General features: G+C 39.4%; 1 protein-coding gene across 1 annotated transcript; it reads right to left on the bottom strand.

Annotated features, from left to right (window-relative positions):
• Positions 1–318: 318 nt before the first annotated feature.
• Positions 319–10,193, bottom strand: LOC146690178 (uncharacterized). The gene is made up of 6 exons (XM_085435055.1): positions 10,048–10,193; positions 9,845–9,946; positions 9,243–9,515; positions 6,526–6,668; positions 3,935–4,038; positions 319–1,186 (listed from the first exon to the last, which is right to left on the bottom strand). The coding sequence occupies exons 1-6, from the start codon at positions 10,124–10,126 to the stop codon at positions 1,036–1,038; spliced, it is 852 nt and encodes a 283-aa protein (XP_085291181.1). The 5' UTR covers positions 10,127–10,193; the 3' UTR covers positions 319–1,035.
• Positions 10,194–20,293: the final 10,100 nt, after the last annotated feature.

Raw genomic sequence — 20,293 nt, forward strand, 5'->3', positions numbered from 1 at the left:
TTCCTTTTTGTATCATAATGACCCATATGTTAACTTTTCACCTAAGTGAATTCATCCAAACTGGCCTGTTTGCTGTTAGACTCATGGCACATTATGGGGAAACTAGCTATACAGCAGTAACTTTCTTATTATCCAAAGTTAGAGCTATCACATCACACATGGTGAGGAGCTGCAGTGTATATGCAAAATTCACTCTTTTTACTTTTTAAGGAAAAACACTTTGATACAACCTTTGTCAGACTGTTCCGGTGGCCCACTCTTCCTCTTTTCATGGTGGAAAGAACAAACTTAATTAATTAAACCAAAGTGCACATAAGATGTAATTTACAGACTTGTGCTTAATCATTTATTAATCATAAACAATCAGCCCAGCTTTACTGCTTGCAACAACAAGCCAGAAAAAAAAAAACCCACACAAAACAAAAACGCAATATCCCTGCATTGCAGCAAGTCACATGGTACAGTTGTAGCAAAAAGTTTTGAGAATGACACAAATATTGGTTTTCACAAAGTTTGCTGCTTTTTGTTTTTATGATAGCAATTTGCTTATAATGCAAAACGTTTAGAAGAGTGATCAGATGAATTGAAAAGTCCTTCTTTGCCATGAAAATGAACTTAATCCCAAAAAATCCATTTCCACTGCATTTCATTGCTGCCATAAAAGGACCTGTTGACTGAGGACAATGTCCTGACATCAGTATAACTACTAACATATTGTGACAACTTCTGATTATCCATAAACATATGACTAATATGCGGTGAGCCAGAGAATCTGCTGTAGTTCTGCTTTGGCCACTGGTTCTCTTAAAATGTAAAATTAACTGATATATCAGAAAAGGCAGTCAGCAGTTGGACCTCAGTTCATGTGCTCAATTATGTTTTCTTTTTTTACAACAGGAAGTAAATCTATTTATAAAAGTGAACAGTATATAGCTATAGCTACAACTCAGCACTGCAATGCTTTAGCTAAATAGGTATTCAGAGAGGAATAAAACAAAAAGAAAATAATAAATGATAAAGGATCAGGAGTGGGTATTATGGTATTTTTTCACAGACCCACGGCAGAGACTTCCTGCATGAATAATCATTCCACAAAGTGTTGTTAGATATCCTGATATGAGCACAGTCCTGTTCACCATACTGTGGGTCTCCACTGCCATTATTAGGTTGGCCATCTGCCCAGTACCTGACAGATCAGTGAGCACAATTATTATCTTTGAGAAAATAATTAGTTCTGAAACAACAAAGGATGAAAAGATTTTTATAACATCAAAGATTACAGATGATAAAATCAGTTTCCTGGCTTGATTAATCCACTGAATTTATGGATCTACAAACTCTGTAGCTGTTAAGAACAAATTGCAACAAAATGCAAAACAAAACTTGGTGAAAAAAATAAGCTACTCTGTGTTTTTTGTTTGTTTGTTTGTTTTTCTCTGTCAGGAGATGATGCAGGGACGTGCAGAGAGGTTTAAAGGGGCGGGTGCTCAAAGTTAAAAAGGGGCACATTGAACCAGGCTGAATAACAACAACACACATTCATCAAGAATCTAATATGGGCAACAAGGCAAAGCAAACGTCGCCAATGTTTTACCTGATGGGTACATGGTAAATGGCCTGCATTTGTATAGCGCTTTTCTAGTCCTTAAGGACCCCTAAGCGCTTTACACTACATTCAGTCATTCACCCATTCACACACAGGCGATAGCAAGCTACATTGTAGCCACAGCCACCCTGGGGCGCACTGACAGAGGCGAGGCTGCCGGACACTGGCGCCACCGGGCCCTCTGACCACCGCCAGCAGGCAAACATGGGGTTAGTATCTTGCCCAAGGATATTTGGCATGCAGCCAGGAGGCAGCCTGGGATCGAACCACCGACCTTCTGATTAGTGGCTGACCTGCTCTGCCACCTGAGCTACAGCCACAGTACAATGTTGCTGTTGAGGGGTTTCTGCTGCTCCTGCTGCTGATAGTGCTGGAGGGCAGGGCTGTGTTGATCTGAGACTGTAGACATTAAAAAGTCCACAGGAGAGATGGTAGCTGATTAAACAAGTGTCATGAGATAATAACAAAATGCAAAGATTGGTGACAGCGCTTGGAACCATAAGGCAACAAAAAACTGTGACATAAACTCGGCTCTGCCTGTGAATCACTCTTTGCTTCTCTTCTTCCTTCCTTCCCATCATTTCATATATCACTCTCCACTTGCTGTCCATCTGAGAACAAGGCACAACTTGCTATTGCAATAAACTATAATCTAATTATCCACACCTAACAACTCTTGCACTTAATCTATAATAAAATGATGACAGAAAAATGTTATAGCACTGCCTTTAGTAGCCTCATACAGCTCCTGCTGTTTCCTCCTCATGTCCTTACCAGCCATGTCTGCACAATGTTATATCATGAGTAATATTTTTTTAAATCCAGCTAAATAAAACACACACATGCACGCACACACAGGGACATTTTAGACCTTCTTCAGAATACTGTATATACTATGGGCATCATGGTGCTGATCCAGAATCCTTACATTATTATTTATAAAGCAATGAGGAGGGGGAAGTAATAAATAATGTCATTATGATGATTCCATTTGTTTCACTATCCACTCTGTGCAGGGGCAAAGCTTATTACATGTTTAAACTGTAGAGATACAATAATTTTACTGCTGTAAAATCCAACTTTTGTCTTATTTAAAATATAAATCTAATATAATCTGTTTCTTAATGTATGTTCTTTAAAATACAGCGTGTGTTTTTAATATATTATAATTATAATCATTATTATGTGGACATGCATATTAGATCGTTTTTTAGTGAAATATAATCCCTCCAGAAAGGCAGGAAAAGCCCGGAAACTTACTTTAAAACTAAATATGTTCTAAATACTTTAAAACTAAATATGTTCCCTAAAACGGTGGACAGAGCTACAGACCCATGACAGCCTTACACAGGTAGCCAGCAGCTATGACCAGCACTACCTGTGCAGTTAATAAAAGGACAGGTAATGTTTGTCGCGCTGTTGCACACACAGCACGCTCGTTTGTTTCAGTTCGTCAGTTGCAACAAGACAGCTTACCAACGTGTACGTAATAAGCTAATACTCCTGTGTGCTACACACTACAGTGTGCGCTGTACACCTACTTACTGGTTTTGTCGCATCAGTCTGTGTCTCTGAGTTAACTTGTGTTTCTCCTACAGCTCCGGATCGCAAAAAATGCGCGTGCTCTTTGTGAGCTCGTTCCCGGCTCGTAACCAGCGCGTTCTGCCGTCAAGGGCGATCATTGGTTAAATGTGATCATGTGACTGATGCAAGCCAGATCCTTTTATTTAGCAAAACTGTGATTAATAGTTAAATATTATTGTTGAGGGGCACAGACAGGACTCCGCACGCACACACACATTAAAAAAAATAATAAATAAATAAATAAATAAATAAAAAAAATTGAAAAGTTGCCTCAACAAAAGGGCACTTTGGGCACTCATCAGGAAAGGGGCGGGTGCTCAAGGCCCTCTAGCCCCCCCCCCCTCTGCACGTGCCTGAGATGATGGTAGTGTTGGCTGGTGTCTCCTATATGTGGTTTTATTTCTGTTATTCATTTTTAACTGTGTGGTTAACACATTTGACTTTCACAAATAATATCCCCAGTTTAATTCCAGGAGACAATTACCCAGGTTAAAATCTGTGCTAAATCAAAACCCTGTGTTTTCACCTGCTGTGGTAACCCCATGGGAAATAAGGAAGCAGCTAAAAGTACATTCTTCATTCTAAAATGCTTAGTTAATATCATGTATGACCACCATAAGGCTATCAAAATAACTCAATTTTTATGATTTTCAGCGATTGACATCTAAGTCTATTAGTGAGTTTATTTGTGAGCAGCATGTATTATAAATATAATTAATATAATCTGCCAAAATGACAGCTTACTTCAGATTAAGAGGAGTTCCGTCTACCCATTTCCATTTTCCCTCTTCTTCTATATCATGTAAACCAATCCAAGTCGGTCTTTTGGTGAGCCTAGTAAGGTACTCCTGTTCAGAAAGAACAAAAACATGAATTCCCATTTGGGAATTTAGTTTATTTAGTTTATACATACATTTTAATGAAATTTGCAGATTGTCTTGGTGGAGTTTAATAAACTCAGCCGTCTGCTCTTTGCTCCCTAAAATATAACACTGGACACTGGAGTAAAATCTCTACCATCTCACACTTCTGTTTAATCAGTTATCTGTTTGACGTTTATTCAGCTGTGTGAAAACTTTAATCTCAGCCAAACCAATTTACTCACAAACAAAACACTGAAAAAAGCCAAACAATAACATTTTGAAGTTAACTAAGTGACTTATATATCATGTTTAACCTGAGTAGCGAAAGACCGCAGGGGGTTTGACAACAATGTGCTGGGAGTTCGCTGCTTTGGCCGGCTCTAGTGAGCCATTCATCTCCTCCTTTGGCCAGCTTATTATCCCTGCAGGGTACCTGATCACAGGCAGGGCATAGGTGTTGACAGCCCGGATCTTATTCTTACCTTTCAGCTGACTCCTCGGGACTTGCCTGGTACTTGGTGGTTGCAACTTTCCTAGTGTTCTCCTTATGGTTCCCATTTGCCCTTGAGTACCCCAGGTACTTGTAGCTGGGGTACTCAAGGGCAATGTTGCCTTCTTGTAGTTTGATCCCTTCAGTTCTACTTTCCCTCTCTTCGTTATCATCCAACTACACTTCTCCAGTCCAAACAACATTCCGATGTCATTGCTGTGTATCCTGGTGGTGTGGATCAGCGAATCTCTGTCACATTCACTCTTGGCATACAGCTTGATGTCATCCACGTAGAGGAGGTGGCTGACGATTGGCCCATTCTGTAGTCAGTATCCGTAGCCAATCTTGTCAGTGATCTCACTGAGCAGTTTCAGGCCTATGCAGAACAGCAGTGGAGACAGTGCATCTCCTTGGTAGAACCTGCACTTGATGGTGACTTGTGCTATGGGCTTGAAGTTGGCCTCTAATGTATGGGCTCTAGTGTTGTACGCCACATACACATTGAGTTCCTGATGACGGCTCTTAGGGTCCTGTTGATTTTGTATAGTTCTAGGCATTCCAGGAACCCAGGTGTGGGGCATCTATCCAGGCAGCGCACAGGTTGCTGAGCCTAGTCTTGCTGTCTCAGACAACTGCTCGGTCTACCAGTAGCCTCCTTTCTGTGCCCCGCTCATGTAATGAACCATAGCTTACCCACTACGATGCTTGACAAAAGCTTCCATTTGGTACCAAGGCTAGGACCAGTCCCTTCTTGGGGTATTTGGGGATCAAGACTCTCCGGCCTTCAGTCATCCATTCAAGGTGTCTCTCATCGATTCAGTGAATACTCAGCCTCTTCAGCCAGTAGGTGTGGCCATGGTGAAGTCTGGTGCTGTCTAACTCTTCACTGTGATGATTACTAGACCATGTTCAGGGTCTGTGATAATCACTGTGATGGTTAAATCACAGTGATGGGTACTGGACTTCAGGGAGCAGCCCACTTCTCATCAGGGTGTTCTGGTACCTCAACACCTGACGCAGGCCTTGTTAATCCGGTCACGTCCGAGCCTGTATGGCTCCATATTTATCTTTTTTCGCTCATGTCTGTGGTAAGCTATACCATTATACTACACACACACTAGACTTCTTCCACAGTATCCAGAGTGAGATGGAGTAACAGCTGTTTCAGGGTTTAATAATTGCTGGGACATAAAAATATGTATAGTATGTTTGTTTGCGTTGCTGTAAAATGTCAGTTTTTATAGTTTTTCTCCTGCTTTGACCCACCCTCTAGTTCTCATCTGAAGATGTATTGCCAAAACAGCTCAATTGTAGTTAACAATTAAATTTACTATATAATCAATTATAACTGGCTGCAAAATAATTTCATATGTCAATTATTATAGGTCCGTCAGTATTTGGGAGCTGAATCTTCAGCCCTGCTGAAAGCCTAGATGGAAGCTTGTCAAGTAAAAGTGAAGAAAGGAGCATAAACGAGACGCGCAGCATACAGGAGACCGCAAAGCTGAGAGCAGAATTGATCAAATTAGGAGCTAAAATAAAAGACTGAAGTGATAGCTGTTTTTATTTTCAGCAATTTTCCATTTTTAAGGACAAAAGGTTTCAAACTTGTCCACGCCTTAAACCTCATGTGTGTTTAATCTAGTAGTAGCAAATGCGTAAAAATAAGGGATTTATGAGGACACTGAATAAAAAATAGCTTCCTTGAAAACAACATTTACAATTTAGTATTGAATGAAAATAATCTATATACAAAGTGTCTTTGAATGGCACAGAGCCATTGCTCAGTGTCTGAGCGGCAGAACAGCAGAATCTTAGCTGGAAGCTCACAAAACCATTTCAACAACCACCACACCGCTAAAACTAGACATCTCACAAATTCCAAAAATGCAGGTTTCATCACACTCAGAAGTAATGAATGAGGGGTATGAATATGAATATTCATGTATAAACACAGTAAAACACATACATATGAACTGTACCTGTTCTTTAACGCAATCAATAACCACCAGATCTGCTCCTCTGGCTCTGCAGTCCCTTCTGGCTGCATCCCAGGAACCAGAGCTTCCAGAGAGGAGATAGCAGCTACAGCTGAAACGACTCCATCCTGCAGGACATTGTATAACTAGAAGAAATTAAAAACAAGTAATATTTCAGTAAGGTTAATGAAAAATATTTAATGAACCTTACAACAATGCTCATTTGATCTGTTTAATTAGATTTATCTATAGTTTATTCACCTCCTGACTTTTATATTTGTTTGCCTGTGTATATTTACTATGGTGACAGTTTTTGTACTTAATCTATTTTAGGGCTGCAACCAATATTTTAATAATCAGTTATTCCATTCAGTAATCAGATAAAAAGTACTTTTTTCTTATTAATGGGCAATAATAAATGTTCAAAAGAAAAAAATCACAAGTCTTTTAAAATGAACTCATCATCAGTTTATATTTTAGAAATTGCTGTTGCAATTCTTTCATGTATTTACAGGCCATATTAAAAAAATTCTTAGATGCAAAAATAAATATATGATGTCAAGTGCAGTAGTGCCCAATGAAATAATACAGCCTAAACTAATCATTCCAAGGTTTTAAACATTATTAGGAGACAAAAAACAAACAAGCAAAAAGTATTTTATCTCCTGGATGAGGTGTTTTTGTGTAAGTGTTTTTGTGCCTGTGTCTGTGTGCTTTAGTTTTCTAGTAAATGTGTTGTTGTAAGCCTTTAGAGGAGCATGTGGGAGTTGCAATGAAGAAAAGAGAGCATATCAGTGTTCTGATATTTGCCTTGTGCATGTTTTTACTAGCCTACAAAAGAAAAAAAATTGAACAGAGTTTTTTTTATATTATTTGACTTTAAATCTGAAAATGACGTTACAAAAGCATCTTCTATTCACGTCAGAGTTAGCTAAATACATGATTTTATGTTAGCCTCCCCCCACCTTAATGAAGAGGGTGAGCTCAGGTGGAGTGAAGAAAGCATGTTTGGTCTTGGTTTGTTGCATCCAAAACAGCAGCACTTGTGGCTAAAACTTTACTGGGAACCTGCCAGGAGTCCTTAATGAAGCCAGCTGTTCAACAAACTCCACCATGAAAAAAATTATTTGCAGCTGTTCTCATCTGACTTATTCGGTTTACACAGCAAAAATCTGCAATAAAGCTACATCGGACTAATAAAGGTAATAAAGTTAAAATATGCAGATGAACTGCTAGCTTAGCCTGATAGGATGGTTAGGTAGATTGCTTAAATCATCCTACTAATCTAAGGGTGAATCTAAGGTGGGAGGGGGGGGGGACATGGGGTGTACTAGAAAATATTTATTTCAAGTTTTTCCAAGCATTATCTTGCATATTTAGATTAATATCAAATATAAATAAATTAGATATTAATTCAGTTGTATTAATATATATAAAAAATACTTTTTTCCTTTTCTTCTATATTGATTATATATTACATATATCTATTATATATCTTTATATTTATTATCACTACATTATATTTCTCATGTTGGGTGATCAGTGTATTACAGCAACCAAAACAAAACCAAAACAACAACAACAACCCATGACTCAATACAATAAATACAGTTTCACAAAAAACACATTTTGAAAAGTTAAATGTTATACTGTGTCAATATCAATATCAATCAATATCAATCATTCCAAATCCAAATTAGAACTTTGGCACAACCATAAACTGTAAATAAAGAAGGGACGTCTCTGAAAAGTGAGGCCAATCCAAAAGTGCTTTAAATGCCTCTCTGAGAATTAGAAGGTGAAATATTGAATTTGATGTGTGCAGAAGAAAACAGTTTTCCATGTCAGACAAATATCTTGAAAGAAAAAAGATTATTATTATTATTATTATTATTATTATTATTATTATTATTAATAATAATAATAATAATAATAATAATAATAATAATAATAATAATAATGAAGGTCTGTGAAGAAGGTCTGTTATTATCAGTCTTCTGCAGGTTAACATCTCACTATTGTTGCTGTCTTTCCCAGAGTAAAAGTAAAAAAATTAAACTGCAATCTACCTAAGTTTTACGCAATATGCAAAATGCAGCTACAGTAACTGCTCCTAACTTCTAATAACTGGGTGAAACTGATAGAAGGTTGTGTTTAGAGACTCAGTGATTTGTGAATCTCTAAACAAACCTGTAGATCAGAAAGTGATGTCTCGGTGAAAAGATGCATCACAACTGAATCAAACATGACCACAGATGAAACAAGTAAAATAACAGTTAAAAAAAGATTTAAAGGATATTGAGATAAAAATAAGAATATGTAGTGTCAGTGTAAGGGCTATCAGCTTCCTTTTCAACTTCCTTAATGAAAATACATTAAGGATACTTGTTGTGGATTCAATCATTTTATAAGTCACTAAACACCATTAAATACATTTCACATATGTGTCAATGAAATACAGCCCTTAAATTATTTTAGTACCATTCAGATTTGTAAATGTAAATTTGTGACAAGCATAAGGTACACTGCTGCACTGCAGCTTTATAGTGACAAGCAGTGATACGGATAATGGTTCATATGATATTTTCCTAATGACTGAAATTTGATTTTAAAAATGTGTTAAGTCAGAAGAAAATGATTACATCATTTGTTTGGAAAATGAATCACTACATTTCCGAGAAAAACCTTTTAGAGACACAACAGCTCACACGAGGACTCACTCTGCTTTTTAAGCTCTTCAGTCTTTTTAGTCAGCAGATCTCGCTCCTCAGTCATGGAAGAAAGTTGGTTACTGACTGCAGAGATGTTTTTAGTCAGCAGATCTCGCTCCTCAGTCATGGAAGAAAGTTGGTTACTGACTGCAGAGATGTTTTTAGTCAGCAGATCTCGCTCCTCAGTCATGGAAGAAACTTGGTTACTGACTGCAGAGATGTTTTTAGTCAGCAGGTCTCTCTTCTCAGCCTGTGCCGACACATGTTCAGCTGAATTGTGGTCTGAAATAAAAGGAAATAACATTGATGCTTTCATTGATTGAGGCACAAAAGATCTAAATAAAAAATATTTTAAAATTCTGACTGTAATTTGTGAAACATATTAATTATGTAAACCAGTTTTATGCTTGCACAAGTTATTGTTGCTGTGATCTTGTCGTCTTCAAGATAATTTCAAGAGGATCTTGAAATGGAAGAATCAAAAATTCCACATTGCATTCCAAATTTTATTAAAAATTACATACATTAAATTACATTAAAAAATAGCTCTTAATCATTCACATGGTGACTGATGATCAGTAGAACAACTATCCATGAAAAATCCAACTCACAGAAGAAACTAACTGTGATAAGTCCAACCAGCAATAAAACAGTGAGCAGGCTCAGGGAGAGAATAACACCCAAATAGAAACTTCTCCTAGAGCTCCTCTGACCTGAAAAGAAGACAAAAAGAAAAACAAACAAGGAACCCAAACAAATGTTCAGTAGTAATAACAGATGTTATAACCTCCTTGTTCTATCACTTCCCTTTTACCTGTGTAATTTGTTGAAGGTGTTGGGTTGTCAGGTTTAACGCATTCATCATTTGCATATATTGCCTCCATTGCATACATGGATTTGGATTTTTTTGGAGTTTTGGAGAGCTCGGCTCTGCAGCACAGGATGAGTGAAGTGTGAAAGTCTCACTGGTTTCAGTTGATTCTCCTTTTAAATTCAGAGGAAGTCACATATTTCAGTGGTTTGTGCAGCTATGCAACCACTGAAACTTGATATGTTCTTAATTAAGCCGTATATACATGTGATAGTCATACGAACTCAAACTGCTTTTCATGGTTGTGTAAAAATATAATTTTGCTTAAGTGTAAGTAAAACAATGTATGAAAATGTGTGTGATTAATTTATTTGTAGAGATTAGTACTAGAAAGCACCGTGAATGCTTAAATTGAGTAGAAAGTTTCAATACAAGTACCAGTTCATTCATCATCAGAAATGGACAAATCGTCTCCATTAAACAGATTTGTAAAGGTCAACTGCTATACAGTCCTGAGGAATAACACCAGAACAACAAATAACACCAAGCAGGTCATGGCTTTTAGATTATGAAAATCAATAAATTACTGCAGACCAAAACTAAAAGGGCAAAATAAGAAGTTCCTCACTAGAGCACCAGTGACAGTGTCACAAACTGAATTAGCAAACTCAGAAAATTAATTTAAAAAGACTATAGCAAATAAAGTAAGAGTAGGTTAATTCAACAAGCACCACAGACAGACTCGCGCGCACACACACACATAACTGAGCATGACCCTCAGTGAAAAAGGTGAAAATCAGCTTTTACTCTTATAATATGGTTAAAAAAAGAAAGTTGTAATTTAGAAACTACTGTGCTATATATTTGTGTGACATGTGTAGCTGTGAAGTATTTGCATAGCATAATTTCTATGACCATTTTTTGTTAGTAATATGTTCTTTCCCTCTCACTGAATGACAATAATATTAATATTTATTATTATTATACTGCAGTGCCATACACACACACACACACACACACACACACACACACACACACACACACACACACAAATGTTTTATGTCATTTTTTATGTGTATGTGGTTTTAAGTTAGTAATTTCCACATCTCTATAGGGCCTGTAGAAACCAAGTTGAACATAAAAGACAATTTACATAAAATAATAAATGATTTTGGCCTGCAATGTATTTAGTATTTTGTACACTGCCTCTTGAACTATGACAACTAGGATAAGCTAAAGCTCCTGAATTGGATAAGAAGGATTTTAAATGAATTTATTCCTAGGTCTGACAAATGGCAGCCAAAAACTGTAGTGTCTTTCTCCACTCTTAGTTGACTTTCTTACACAATAAAGCCAGCACTGACTACCGTGTGAAAAATGTTCTGCAATGTAATAGTTCTGCAATGTAAAACTAAAAATTTAGAAGAATAAGGAAGTATTACTGCTGTGGTCTTACCACTGTAAAATGGTTCACAAGACTTGTGCAACGGGCATTATTGCACATGTCCAGAACACGTGTCCAGAACACACGAGTCCAGAACAGAAGTCAAACTTTTTTCTGTTCAGTTTTGAAGGAGACAATTCTTTATTTCCACAAAGATACAGAGCCCTGCAAGGGACATTGGAGAAAAAAATATGAAGGTGTACTTTGCGAGATCCCGCAAAAGTTTTGAGTTCATGCACCTCCAGGTCAGAATTGAAAACTTAGAAACAACCACAGCGATGGAGGCCACACACCCATGTGAGAGATTCATAGATTTTTATTTTGAGCTTGGACTAAATTATAAAAACATTAACATGGTGCTTGGCAGTAGACCCAGCATGCATGTGTGAGTGAGAGATAAAGGGAACGTAGGAAGTGATAGAGGGGGAGTAGATAAAGTATAGTGAGAGATGAGAGCAGGGCCAGGTTGAGGGAATGGAGAGGCTTGCAGGAAGACAGACAAGAGAGGGAGAAGAGGTGGAGAGGAGCAGGGAGTAAATGAAATGAAAACTGTGTAAATACCATAATTTAGGCTACTATTTTTTTTAGGCAGGCATGTATGCACATTTGTTAAATTTATGTATTCTTTTTAACAGGATCAGCTGGATGACACTGCACAGGTTTGGAATACACACTCCATCATGCCATCTAAAAACATCAATATCCCCAGTGGTCGGCCTAATCTAATGCATTACCTGAGCTCTATGGACAAGAGACTTCCTTTGCCTCACTGAAGAACATGTTGAACTGTATAAAAACGAGTGTGTTTTTTCAACTGACCAAACTATGTGATCCAGATGTATATGAACTGTGCAATAGCCTTAAAACTGAGTCCCATCTAACTACAGCAACAGACCCATATCAGGCTGTGAACTTGTACATGGATCTAAGAGAGACATGCCATGGGTGTGGAGAAGCAATCCATTACATACTGACCTTGTGAGCAATTGTTTCAATGGCAGGCTGCATGTTGTTCTTAGGTGGTAGAAAGTGGGAACCCATCCTTGTAAAGTGGTCAATAGGGATGGGTATTGATAAGATTTTCACGATTCCGATTCCATTTTCGATTCTGTTTAACGATTCGATTCTTTATCGATTCTCTTATCGATTCTTTTTAAAAAAAGGAGAACCCTAAGGTCGATTAGCTTAGAACTTTGTTTTATATCTTCTCTTTAAACAGAATAGAAATTTAGGAGTAACATGGCCTTACAAACCCAACAGTGAGATCTCAAGAGATCCACAGCCTATGGCTCTTTAATGGGGTGTCACAGGGTCCCCAGGAAAAAAAACCTGTAGTGATCCTGTATGTGTCAGGATTGTGTCAGGTAACTGAGATTGCCCACCCCTGGTCTAGAGCCCTGGTTTCAATGTTGGACTCTCTTACCTCCTGTGTGCGTCACGTCACCTCTGGGGAGACTGGCGGTAATCGCATCTTGCATGCAAGCTCTCCATCCCTGGAGGGAGCCCGGGCTGCTGCATCAGGGGTCTTGGATAAAAAGGTGGTGTCCACAGATGCTTCCCTAGGGGAGTGGGGAACGCTGTGTGAGGGGGCATCAGTAAGAGGGATCTGGACCCAGTGTTGGGTAAGTTACTTTTAAAAAGTAATTAATTACTAATTACTAATTACTTAGTCAATATTGTATTTAAAATACTTATCTAATTACTGCGTCAGAAAAGTAACTTAATTACTCAATAAGTAATTTAACTAAATACTTCTTAAAATCCTTAAAAACCTTGAGTAGGCAAACAATAGAAATTAAACTCTTTAAATAATAAATACTATTTTTTTTAAAGACGGAGACTCTACAGTACGCAGCGGTAGCATCTCTTCCACAATGTAGCCTGCAATCATTTTTTAAGCTCACCTTTCTGTGCTGCTGAAGTAAAATCAAGTTTTACCTGCTTAGGAGGAGTTGCTGCGGTGCAGTGGCACTATGGGATATTTGTGTATGTCCCCATGTACACACCTAACCTCCACCCACTCTGCCTCCAACAATGCCCCTGACTGAACCAGGGTTTGGTAGACCAGGTACAAGTGTACAGCTTAAGTCCACCATGGCATGGCATATACCCCTATGACATCTTACCGGAAAACTATATGTATCTTCCTGGATGGGGGGGGAGCCCCAGCAACGTGGAACACCTGACCTACCTCCATTAGTGGACACTCTCAGAGGAGGTGTCCCGGTTGCACGCGCCTCCAACACTCCTGCCCCGATGTCCATGTGATCCTCGGTCATCCTGTGCAGGACCACCGCAGGGCAAGGAGAAAGAGACGATGGCAGAGAACAAGCACCAGACAGAGTGTCCAGGTTTTCTGAATCTTGCATCTGGTGGTTGCCCTGGTCCTGTAATGCCTCTAGGTGCTTGAGCTGCGTCACCACCTGCTCCAGGTGCATGGCTGCCAGCTCGGCCTGCATCTGAGCCAGGCTGTGTACTGGCTGCACGAGCTGCGTATCAGATATCTTGCGGTTTATCATTTAACACCACTGTGAACAGCAAGGACGCAGGTGTCATGTGTTTGCAGCAGCTTTGGAGCCATAGCCACCTGCACACTCCTCTCTCCTTCAGGTCTGGCATCATCGTGGCATTGCCGTATTGGTCCATTTGATCGACCTTTGTTTTTATTATTTATTATATTTTATTTTCAGATGTTACAGACGGGACAGACATGAGTGAGGGATAGGAAAGGGAGAGAGAAAGAGGAAGGAAAAGAAAAACAGAAGGGGAGAGGGACAGTGAGAAAGGGGGGGAGAAAAAAAAATCTCCTGGATCACCTGTTGAGAGAAGAATAGAAAACAAGCAAAAATAACCAAAAAAAAAACCAAAGCAACATACTAAACACAACACCATCGCATTAATCTAGCTAAGTGTAAACAGTAGTAAATACTAAAAATTCAATGTTGTTGTGCAGCACGCAGGACAGACAGCGCACAATGTGCTTTGAAGTAGCAGCCAAGAAAGGTGTAATTTAAGTCTACGAGCAGTGAACACCCATGTGCATACCTGTGTGGATCAGCGCGCTTGTATTCAAATGGTTTCCACATGTAATGGTCTGCAAGAGGATGTAGCGAGCCATAGCCCCGTCCCCCAGGGCATGAAGCAGGCATGGAGGAGATCCAGGCCCCAGACATTCAGAGGCCTCAGAGTGCGAGAGCCCAAGGAGGACCACCGGAGGGGCATCCGTGCCACCCTCATGGGAAGGGCTGAGGATCCCCAGTAGCCCAGTAGCCACCGAGCAGAAGCTAGAGGGGGGTCAGCTGTGCCAGAGTGAACTGAGCTGCAAGCCCAAAGGCCGGAGGCCCGAGGGCCCCCTGCACCCCAGAGGAGGCCTGACCGAGCAACAGGCGCCAGGCCCCGTCAGGTAGCCACCAGGAGTGAGCCGGTACATACCTGAGTGCCCAGCTCCCGACACCAAGAACTACCAATGCACCGACCCCTGAGGGCATCAGTCACCGGCAGGGAGTGTGGTGAGGGGAGATAGGCCTTGGAGGGCCTGGGAGTTCCCAGAGAGGTGGAGTCTAAGACCCGACCTGACATATAGACACAGACAAACAGGCACACACAGACACAAACATGCGTTCCCACCCTCATGCACACATATACAAACACTCAGCACTCACCCAACGTAAGGACTGACATAAATGGACATGTACACACAATCACACTCCCCAAACATACTCTATACCCCGGGTCCAGGTACCCTCGCCCCCAGAGGGGGAAACAGAACCCGGACCCAAGAGATGTTACCCTTCCCCCCGGGGTGGAGGCAAGCAGACCGTCCCAGGCCAGTCGGACAGCCAACATCTCCTCCCAGCCCCCCCGCCCCGATGGCTAGCAGAGAACGGGGGTGTTCACCCCCGTTCTCTGCTAGGTCTGGCATCACTGAAATAAGGAGAGCACAATTAATGAAGTCCTTTAAACTGACCTGCCAGCCTCCCTGGTGCTGCCCCTCAAGCCCACTGTACTACTCCTCCTCTGCAGCTGAGCCGCAGACCGCATGTTTGACCTAATAGACAATTGAATTACTTGGAATACTGGGCAACAGTTGTTGGATATGTCACTAAAAATGTCCCCAAAAGGCCCAAATACAGTGTTTTGGCTTCAAAATAACCCGGATCTAATAAAATGTTTAACAATATACAACAGAGGTGGGACCAAGTCATTGTTTTGCAAGTCTCAAGTAAGTCTCAAGTCTTTATCCTCAAGTCTCAAGTCAAGTCTCAAGTAATGTCAGGCAAGTCAGAGTCGAGTCTCAAGTCACTGGTGTAAAAGTCCGAGTCAAGTCACAAGTCTGAAATTTTGAATTTCAAGTCCTTTCGAGTCATTAAAAAAAACGAAAAAAAGCATGTTGCAGTTATGCTAAATGTAAATATTAGACCATGTAATTTTTAAATCTGTGTTTTTCTCAACACATGACAAAATAGTGAACTTAGAAAATATACACAAATTGTGAAATTGCACCTCTTTAAAATGCAGCTCAATTAAACCTAGCTCCAAGAATAATTTTCACCGACAGTTCTGAGATAAGCTGCATGTTATTCTTGGATGCGGTTGTAGGACCGGCTTTAAAATCGCATGACAAAAATATCACACACATTAAAAAAAAACTGCATCACCAACGTAGCCTGGAAAACATTTGCTAGTTAGATGAAGTCAGCTATCTCATCTTAGCATATTTATATGCATATTTATAATCATACGGTTCTTGGAGTGAGTGCACACACTCATGAAGTTTAGTAACTTCCGGTCACTGCAACAAGCCCAGGTACAGTTTACCGCCGGATGGGTGCAGGACCTTGAAATGCACCGTGTAGAACGAAAGACCATCGTACGTATCATATAAGTTTACCAGTCTCACAAATCGTCTTCATAAATACACATTCGTTAACCGTTTATTAATAGGACCTTTGAGCTCAACGGTAATTAATTAGTAGTGGAAATAATTTCTGGTACCCATCACAGAAATGTAGCAGTGACAATAATACTGTATGCTGTAATCGTACTGGGCAATTAGTGATACAAAAAACCTGTTTTATCCTGTGAATAAAAGTATATGTTTTTGTCAATGTACCATAATAACAGAAGCGAAACGCAATATTGTGTCAGGACAATTCACTATTTATGCACAATAAATAAAGGAGCATAGCACGACAATTTCTGTTCAGCGCCAGACTTGCTTGTAACCTATATCACTAATTATGTTATGAAAATGACGTATTAACTACAACAGCAGACTGACCTTTGTGTAAATGCTTGGAGCAGACTAACCTGTGAGCTGGAGGGTTCTGGGACGTTATATTTGATCTTTGAATGGCTGCAATCCAGGCCATCCGTCGCGTCTTTGTTACTTCGGAAACATGGCTCGAACAATTTCTCTTCAACGACGTAATCCGATAACAACCGATCTCTTTACCCGTCGGCTTCCCGTGGCTGTCATGCGACCGGCTATTGCAGTTAATAATACAACAGCTTCTTGACATTTTTGTGTTTCTTTTTATCTCTGTGTAACTGATTTTAATTGAAAGCCTGCGTGCGCTAGTACTTCTTGCCACGAGTTCCCAGAATTCTTTGCGGTTTACCCCTGAATGACGTCACATTTTCAATCTCTATATAATATGCGTGTTAAATTTTATATTTGGGGTGAAATATCAAGCCTTTTCAAGTAAACCGGTTCAAGTCCAATTCAAGTCCCAAGTCATTGGTGTAAAAGTCCAAGTCAAGTCACAAGTCTTAGAACATTTTTTCAAGTCAAGTCTAAAGTCATAAAATTAATGACTCGAGTCTGACTCGAGTCCAAGTCATGTGACTCGAGTCCACACCTCTGATATACAATGTACAATATGCAGAAGACTTTAATCATAATTTGAAACTTGTAATACAGAGTTTTCTGAGAGTAAGAAGGGCAAAAGCACTGTGTGGTAAAGAAGGCAGCAGATGGCTAGGAACAAAAAACTGTTGAAGAAATTGTTTTGCTTATTCACTGTATTTGGTTAATAAATGTACATTTCAATGTGACTCAGCAACCTCACCTTCTAACAACTCTCATGTTGTGTTAGCGGGACTAGATTGTGGTCAGCTCTGCTAAGGAGTGGGGCAGTGATAGAGAGGCAATGCAGTAAAGTAAAAACAAGAGGCTTTCAAAAATTACTAACATTTCTCAGGTTCAGCATTTAGTTTATTGTCCTTGTAATATTTAACTGGCTAAATATTTTTTAAAAGCCACCTTTGCATTCTAATTTTAAACAGCATTGTAAAGTGCTATGTAAAATTAAGCCACCTTATGAGGTACTTCATTAGGTACACCTCTTCAGTTACTTCTTAATGCAAATATCTATTTAGGCAATCACATGGCTCCTGTGTGCCATGTGATTGTGCGGATAAACTGTAAGGCTGTATGTAGATAAAACCACATGTATCCATGCAGGTACAAGTGGGTGTGCTCACACAAATAAACAGATAAGCTGTCTGTAAACCTGCCTGATTCCCAGACATATGTCAGCACAAATTAAGGTTTTCTGAGGAATAGCTATCAACTAAAAGAGAAGAAAGTTATTTTTTGGAAGACAATGAACTAAATAGTGTGCTGGCAAACAAAACCAAATATACATATTCAGACTGTCACTGCTGATATGAGTTACTAATGGGGATGTATGAGATATGAGAACACTTAACAGCTTTTAAAACAAATTGCTAACATGTTCACAGATTTTTTTAATGTAAGACGCAAAAAGGAAGTGTATGGGTCATCAGTAACAGATGTTACCGTAACATAAACTTGTGGTACAAACTAGAAAATGAGAAGTAACTCTAAAATATTCTTAGATCTTTATCAACGATGCTTAGCTGAGAAACAGTTTTGCAAAAATGTTGTAGATAAAAATGTAATATATCTCTCTTGTGTTTTTAACAGAGCTTAAACATTTGTTTCTCAGCCCTGAAAAAAATTGTATTTTAATTTAGGAGTTTTGTCTCTGTTGGTTCCTCTGGGTTCTTCTTTTGTTTATATAAAAACATATTAAGGACATTTTGGGGAAAAATAACAAACAAACTATGAATGCACACACAAGTACATGGAAGGAGTCCAAAGTCTTTGCAGCTCACAGTCTGAAGTAGATCAAAGCAAACATTTCTGAAATTTAAACAACAAAAATGGAAGGTATTCAAAATCAAATGAGCCTCATACCATTCGTTCTAACCAGGTTAACCAGGTTTTCGACCAGCACCACATGTTGCAACAAACTGTTAAGGAGGTTGTGATGCTAAAGATATTAATGGATGATACTCCAATCCTACTCTATGCATAATCATTTAGGGTATCAATCTATTTGTTGACCATCAGAGATGGGCAGTAACGCGTTACTTGTAATTACAGTAACGCGTAATTACAGTAACGCGTAATTACAGTAACGCGTTACTTGTAACGCGTTACTGTAATCCGATTACTTTTTTCAAGTAACGAGTAAAATAAGGGATTACTATTGCAAAAATGGTAATTAGATTACCGTTACTTTCCCGTAGGAACGCTGTGTTACTGCATTACTAAAACCGTGATTTTTTTGCGAGAATGTCTCATGACAGTGGTGACAACAGCTGCATGCAGATCAACAGTGGATAATATATCGAGTGCAGGAGAGAGTATGAGCGTGCAGCGTTTAAAGCGTGGAAGTACTGACCTTATTTTGAGTTTAATTCCATAAAAAGTGACAAAAACATTAGTGTCCGTTGTGCATGGGAAGAAAACTTCTTTTTACAGCAAAAAAAACCCCTTAACTTCCAAGCAAGCACCGAGTGCGCTATGACGTGATGGGAAATTCACAGAGAAACTCACGGATTCTTCCACTGACCGCTGCGACACACCTGTACCAGGGTATAGGGCTTTGGAGTTGACGTCACGCCGCAATGCATTGTGGGAACGCAGCTCCATTTTCGGGGTCTACGAATCAAAACAAACACACTGTGTTGGAACGACGACGACAAGAAACATGCTTAAAAGCAGCTCAAAAGAAAACGGACGGTATAGAGACCGATTGCGTCCAGAGGCGAAGCAGCGGTACTTGAAAAAAATAGAGTGCATCGCAAATCTGGACCCATATGAAATACGGCAGTGGAGTAAAGACCCAGATGACTTACCGCCACTGTCCTACCCCGATATCTTCATGTATCTTGTTTGTGGAGTAAGCGCTTACACAGCGAACCAGTTTCGTAATTACAAGTCACTGGAGGCGCACATCCAATTTACAAATGGCTGGGTGCAAGATTTGGCTATTTTCAAGCCGCCAAACTCTCAGTACATTGTCAAAGTAAGTCAGCTGGAGTGCATCGAGTGAAATAGCAATTTTCCACCCCCCACCATAATTAATGTTATACATTTATCATTGAACTGCTAAAATATCGTTATCATATTATATGCCCGTAATTGTAAAGTACATGCAAATTAACACATTGATAATCGGGCAAATTATTAACGCCAATTTGTGTCCTTCCTGTCTCATTTCTTTTATTGTCTTTACATCAACCAATCAAGTCACTCCATTCGATGTTTGATCGCAATTTCTATAACTTCCGAGACCACCAACGATGATATTATTCAGCTATAAAGTGTGATGTGAACATATTTAGAACTTACCGGAATGAAAATGTCTTGAGCACACCAACTGATATCTGCAGACGTAACAGAACTTGATATCAGCTCGTCTCACGGCTGCTATCCAGGCTAGACGCCTTCGTTTGGTAATATCCGATACATGAGCTCCTTCATGTTGC

Source organism: Copadichromis virginalis, linkage group LG16 (genome assembly GCF_057382275.1).
Source record: "Copadichromis virginalis isolate Kocher_CV1m ecotype Utaka linkage group LG16, C_Virginalis_male_GT1.1, whole genome shotgun sequence".
In the NCBI taxonomy this organism is placed as follows: Eukaryota; Metazoa; Chordata; class Actinopteri; order Cichliformes; family Cichlidae; genus Copadichromis; species Copadichromis virginalis.